This window comes from Lepidothrix coronata, unplaced genomic scaffold, assembly GCF_001604755.1.
Source record: "Lepidothrix coronata isolate B3197 unplaced genomic scaffold, Lepidothrix_coronata-1.0 Scaffold44, whole genome shotgun sequence".
Classification (NCBI taxonomy): Eukaryota; Metazoa; Chordata; class Aves; order Passeriformes; family Pipridae; genus Lepidothrix; species Lepidothrix coronata.
In genome coordinates, this window is record NW_016690224.1 from 4,829,520 (window position 1) to 4,836,239 (window position 6,720).

General features: G+C 45.1%; 1 protein-coding gene across 1 annotated transcript in view; it reads right to left on the reverse strand.

Annotated features, from left to right (window-relative positions):
• The window catches only part of DEPDC5 (DEP domain containing 5), a 43,509-nt gene that overhangs the window by 25,999 nt on the left and 10,790 nt on the right, over nt 1-6,720 (reverse strand). The window contains exons 15-21 of the mRNA XM_017813945.1: nt 6,696-6,709; nt 6,549-6,585; nt 5,705-5,825; nt 4,408-4,628; nt 2,672-2,875; nt 2,075-2,210; nt 367-464 (exon numbers count right to left, since the gene is read on the reverse strand). Coding sequence (XP_017669434.1) covers nt 367-464; nt 2,075-2,210; nt 2,672-2,875; nt 4,408-4,628; nt 5,705-5,825; nt 6,549-6,585; nt 6,696-6,709 — 831 coding nt within the window. The remainder of the gene's footprint in view (nt 1-366; nt 465-2,074; nt 2,211-2,671; nt 2,876-4,407; nt 4,629-5,704; nt 5,826-6,548; nt 6,586-6,695; nt 6,710-6,720) is intronic.

Here is a 6,720-nt window from a genome sequence, read left to right on the forward strand (position 1 = left end):
AGTTATTTGTTGTGTCTGGACATCAGTGTTTTGTTACTGTGGAACTCAGTAACTGCCTGAGTTTATAATAGGTAAACAATGAGCATCTTTCTATAATAAAGGTTCTAAGACATACCTAGAGAAGTAGAGACACATAAACCAAAGCAAACCAAAAACAACAAACCAAAAAAAAACTACCACACACCAAGAAGCCCAAGTAAGAGCATCAACAGATCACTCAACTCCAAAAACTGTTTTTCCGTTATTGGCTCTTCCTCCTTGGCAACGCCTGTGCTCCCACCTGCCCTGACTCCTGCCCCTGGTACCCTGGCACTAACAGGGAAGGGCTTGTTCAGGGCTCTCCCAGCTCCAGGCTCTGCCCCTCACCTGCCCCGTTGCTCCCAGCCAGCCCGTTGGAGAACTCCTCTGTCCCGCTGAAGCTCAGGAAGGAGCCGCTGTCCCCTGGATGCCGAGAGCTGACGTGTCTGGAGGAAAACAAAACAGACCTTCCTCATTTGTGCCATTCCCTGCTTTTAACAAATACAACCACTACCAGGCCCCCAGCCCTGCTGCCTCAGCTGAGGCCATGGTGGATCCCAGCTCTTCTCCCAGAGTTAGCAGAGATGGCAGCACAGACAGGCTGTAACAACATCCCCCATCTGTCCAGGCTGGTTGTTCCCTGCCTCCAGCAACAGCCAAAGCACTGCCTGTGCAGGACAGCAAAGAACCAGCTACTTGTGTCCTCCCCAGAGAGAAATAAAGCTTAGCTGGTTATTTACAGATCTGATTTTGTGGTCCATAAACCCCACATTCCAGACTGAGCCAACTGCTTTGGATGAGCACCTCATCCACAGAGACGACAAAGATCCAGAAAAGGAATTGTCAGGAATATGACACAAGAGATTGGTGTAATGACAAGATGCTTTGGCACACTAGGATGTACATAGCAAGTCATAAAAACATTTGGGTTTTTTTTTAAAGTAAGAACTAAGGAACAAAATTGGTGAGGATGACAATTATGGAAATTTATGGAACACGGGGATTAGAGTATTGTAAAGGAAAACACAAAGTATAAGATAGGACAATGATTTTTCTATAAAATGAAAAACAAAAATCCAAACATGACAAAATAATTAGGCAGTGCAATCTCCTGAAGGACTGCTTGAAGACAGCAGGAAAAATACTCTGAAAATCAAAAAGGCAGAGGATACCAGCAGTGCCTTCATTCACCCTGGACATCCTGAAACAATATATAAGGTGAATTTCTATAAGCACACAAGAGGAAAGAAATGCACAGCAGGAAATATAATCATGAAAGAAATGAACTTACTGACAATTCTGAAGTTGCCTAAGCTACCAAAATGGTTTTGATAAGTAATATTTAACAATGAGTGAAAAACACAGAGAAAATGCTATCAGTAAAAGAATAATCAAATAAAAAACAGGTAAAACAATAACTGGAGACTGGAGAAAACTTGAAAAATGGCCTCGGTGAAGGGAACAATGCAATGTCTCTCACTGTAAAAATGCTTTCTCACTTCTCAGAGCCAACAAACAATATAAGCTCCCATCACTCACCAAAGCTTGTTTTTTAAAAGAAGAGTAGTTTACAAACATAAGTAGTTTGTTTGCCATGTTTTGAAGGGTGTTTCTCACCAGCATGGGGAGGACAGGACTGAATGGACAGCACTGAAATTGCTCAACAGTTACTGTGAGGCAAAGCTCTGTCCTGTGCTAAAAAATGTTCTATTCTGGGATGGAAGTCTCAGTTATTGGGATAATAAGACAAGAATTAAAGGCAAAGGCTTTTATAGGGCAATTTTGAACAATTCCATGAATGATGCACTATACTGATTATGTTCTGCAAGCTCTCTGTGATAAACTACAACCCTCCCCAAATTAGAGGAAGTAAATCAGCTCCAGCTTTGCCAAGAGAGCTTTGTATCAAAATTAAAAGTAGATCCTGCACATGTGGCACTGACACTATTAAACTTAGAGATCACAACTTATAACTGCCTTATTGTAACATATATAAAACTTCAAAGAAAGGGGATGTTCGTGCAAAGTCTACCCAGATTCACCCTCAGGACCTCACCTGCCCGTGGCCTCATGGTAAGCCAGCTCCAGGAGCTCAGCAGAGGAATGGGTCAGGTCCTGCTGCCCACTGCCCTGCATTTCTGCCATGTTCTGCCGGGTTTGGTGATGGATCTGGATGGCTTCTCCTGACGGACCTACAGTTACATTGGATCATTAATCACCACATCTGCACTGACTCCTCAGTTGCCTGAACTCTCCCTTTTGCCAACAGCACAGGCAATGATAACTAATGGACATTAGGAAAGCATGTTTACAAAATCTCCAAAGCACTGAACCTCTGGCATCTCTAGAGCCAGTGAAGTAAAATTTTCTTTTAAATACTTTGAAGGGCCTACTTTAGGCACTAAACAATTATGAGAACAATTCAGCATCTGAAAGTCAACCCAAACTGTAGCAACAATTCCCTTCAGGAGCTACTATAGGATTGTTCCCCAGTACTTGTTTGCCAACAGATGTAATATTTTCCAAGAGAGGACTGAGCAGGCCTATACACTCAGCTCAGCCTGTGGTACAGTGCAGAACCAGAGTGGTTTTCTCATTGTGTTAAAGCTCAGGCAAGGAAGCAGGAAAGCAGTGTGATGTTCTGTTCCCTTACCCACGGGAAAGGTGTGCATCCAGCGGCGCCGGTTCGACGTCAGCTTCATGGGCATGCGGGAGGGGGCGAAGGGGTTGATGAGGGCCCTCTGGGGGGTGTATCCCCCCGGCCGGATGTGCAGCATGGATTCGGCACTGCCCACGTGGAACCTCCCAGGGGCACTGGAGTCCCGCTGCTGAGACTCCAGCATGTTCTCAAGGACGTCTAGAAAACACAGCACCGGGTCAGCGGGAGATCGCGCAGGAGCCGAGCGAGGGAATGAACTGCTCAGGGATGGAAAGATCCCCCAGGGCAGGAGGAAATAAGGAGGGCTGAGGAGCAGGCAGGGAGAGATGCTGAAAGCAATTTCAGTCCAGCCTGAAAAGTACAACATAAACAAGAATCCAGACAAGAAAAAGCATTATTCCATCTGCCATTACAGCATTGCTGAGAACTGTGACACTAAATGAAGCCATGAAGAAACCACTTGTCAAGTCAATTGTGAAGAATTTTTCAGAGCTTAGAGAATTTCTGAGAAATAAAAACACCAGAAACCTCAGGATGAATACCAAGGACATGGCAGAAGCTACAGCTGAGCAACATGTGCCTTTTCTGTAATATTCAGATTTGAGCACTGAAATCAGGGATTACTCCCAGAAGACATGGGATGTGACCTCCACAAGATAAGTTCATTGTCACTATTGGATGTAGAATAGAAGTACAGTTATTTAGAAATAGGAGAGAGAAACATACTACATGACTAAGTAGCAATTACTCTGCCCAACAAGGGGAAATTCCAAAGAAGAGGAAGGGTCTCATTTACTATTCTGTACTGCCACGTGAAAAACCTCGATTTCTCTCATGCTTCTCTCCCCACCACTCTTATTCCACACACATCCCCATCCAGCTGAACACTTTCAGCTGGTCACCAGACTATCCTTCAAACTACAGGAGTAACAGAAATACCAAAAAAATTGTACTAAATGACAGTATGTGGAAACATGAAAGGCAGTTGTAATGCCAAGTACACTGTTGAGAGCAGTTCTACACCAGTAACTCTGATTCCTGTGACAGGATAAATATGGTATCAGTGTCATACAGCATGACATGAAAAAACAGAAAAAGCCTTCAGGGACAGAATTTGATAGAAGATGAAGCAATTGCAGGAGGAATACAATTTACCTAGAAATGAGTTGGGTTTGTGGAAGACACTGCATATTGTCTGAGAAAAAAAATTGGAAGGGAAGAAAAAGGAGAGTGCCAGCACTGCTAACACACAGAGACAGCTCAGCAGTGCATTGTCAAAAGGAAGGATCTAGAAAGTGAGTCTTAATGACAACAAATCCCCATGGAGAGATGTTATAAGCTGAGTCCCCCAGGGCTCACTGCTAAGGCCACTTCTCATTTGACAGATTATAGGTGACCTGGATAATAAAAGTTCCTTGTGTATGTCCACATTTGCAGGCAGACACAGGAGAATAGTCAAGTACTAAAGAAGGCCACAGACAAGGGAAAAGAGTAAATCAGTGTCAGGACACTTCTATTTAGGACGAGCCAATAAAAAAAGCAATGGAATTGGACAAGGATAGCAAAGGGAGAATGCACACCCAGGCACAGCTGGAGCTATGGAAAAGCTGTGCCACGAGTGCTAAAGAAGCACCGTCTCCCCTGTGCTGCCCTGGCAGTGCCTAACACAAACTTCCACCTTCCCTTCCCTCTCCCCACCAAAGGTACTTCCCCAAGTGCCCCGGGCTGACCTCTGGTGCTGGTGTAGCCCAGGGAGCTGCTGACTTCACACTGATGCAGGTGTGGCCGCGGGATCATGAGGATGTTGGAGATCTTGCCCAGGGAGCTGTCGTCAGAGGCCTGGCTCCGCACCTCCTCCGGGGGCAGCGTGCGGCTCTGCAGGGACGGGCTGCACGACACGTCGTAGGAACTCGAGCTCTTCCTGGTCCGACTTTCCCTCTCCCTCACAGACCTGGAAAGGGATAGGAAAGAGAGATTAATTCCTGGGTTAACAAGGGGCTTGAACAGGCCCAAGTCATGTAAAGGACTCCATACTCAGCAGGTGAACTCAAAGAGGACTACAAGGAAGGCATCACTGACTATTTTGACCATGTGGGCACTTTATACTTCTGTGCCTCAGACAGCAGAGGAACAGAACACTGAAATGTTCCCAGCATGGCTGTGAGAAGAGCACACTCGACTCCCTGTGTAATTCCACAGACACCACATTGAGCTGGTAGCACAGATGTGGCCTAGAAGATACTAGACCTGAGCCTACAGTGCCAGGAACAGGCAGCTATAGGGAAGCTACTTGGAATTATTGACTACATTAAATTGTACTGGCATCTTCCAGCATGGATTTCTACAGGCTGCTCATATTAACAAGCGAGTCCACATGCACAGTTTCTTCAGATTTGGACAATACTACTGAAAGAAGGAAAGAAAAAAATATACTTCAAAACAAGCTCATCAATCCCATATTCCTGAAAAAGCACTGAAATTTATAGTTTGTTCAAAGAATTTGGCCAGGACCTGAGAACAATCAGTCTTCCTCCTCAGACAAAAGGCCATGGAATAGTGGAGAACCTGCACTCAGCTTCCCTGTTTCTGCTCTCATCCAGGGTGTCCAGGACCCAGGCATCATTTTCAGGGAAGATTTTCCACCATTCTGTGTTCAGTCACTAAGTTACTAAGCAGTGAATCAAAGTAATTGCTTTTCTACAACTCTGTGCAAGTCTATTGTGCAAGTACCTTCTTAACCCCCTTGCAAAATCTCTTAGAAACTTAGTGAGGGAGACTGGCTTCATTCCACTTGAGACAAAATTAAAGACTTAAGGAAGTATATTTATGCTTTTTCTTAGATCCCACCCACTATCTTAGAAGCAAAATTAGACAATCAGCCATGAAGACCAGGTACAGACAAAGCTTTTTCTTCAACTGTAAGCATGTGGAGCTTTAATTCTCCTTGTATTTCTCAAAGCATTTCATGCATCCAGAAGCCCACCATAACATGGCTGCTGTAGAAGCAGTGCATCCCAAGCCTCCTACCTGAAAGTGGTGCAGCGCTGGGCTCTGGACGGGCCCGGCAGCCGGAACACCTGGGCATCGTAGCCATCGTAATCCACCTGGATAGGCAGGGCATTCTCAGCATCCTTGGGAGCTCCTAATGCTGAAATTAAAGTCACACAGCACTGGAACCTCTTTCAAGAATGTTCAAGATCTGCAAGTCAGAGCGTCCAGCTCTCACCTCTAAGAAAAGCAGCTATTCCAAAAGAAATCCCATGCAAAAGTCTCATGAGCAGAACCAGCTGGAGTAGCTCAATTATCAAAGTTGGTGTTGGAATGAGGGTTGCTGGGGCCCTAATGTCTTTCCCCCATATACCCTAAACATTAAATTAATAATCAACAAATCAGTCCTTGTATGAACAGATGCCTTGATTTCTCTCATGAAGGAACTGCACGTTTTAAAGCATCTTTGAAAGAATGGACAACTTCACTTACAGAAGGTCCACCTTCCTCAAACGAGGTGCTGTTAGAAGGGTGCTGGCTTCTCCCACTGTAATTCTGTGCTCACAGCACTGACAACACCCCAAGCCAGTGAAGGCCCCTCTGTCCCACCCCCGTGAACAGCATCACCACTGCACCAGCCTGACACCATGTCCTCCTCTGTCCAGGTGGCACAGCCAGGACAGAAACATCCCCCTCCATGTTAGTTATCTGCCAAGAAGCCAATGGACACGTGCACATTAACATCCCCAGGAACAAATATGTGGGTTTGATGGTTTTCTGGCACAACTATCCCTTCCTTTTGCTGAAGTGTCATTGTCTTACTGCAGCTGTTTGTTAGGCTGGGAGTCAGTGGGGTAGATCCTTCCAGAACAGAATTACTCACAGGCATCTCGATTATTTTTTGCTTTCTCAGTCAGCGGCTGGAAGGTCCAACAAAGGAAGTGTGAAGTGAAAAAAAAAAAAAAAAAAAAAAAAAAAAAAAAAGGAGAGAAGGGAAACAGTCAGCATGTTCTAAGGTAATATCCCCCACTGTGATCAAGCAGACTTAAAGTTTA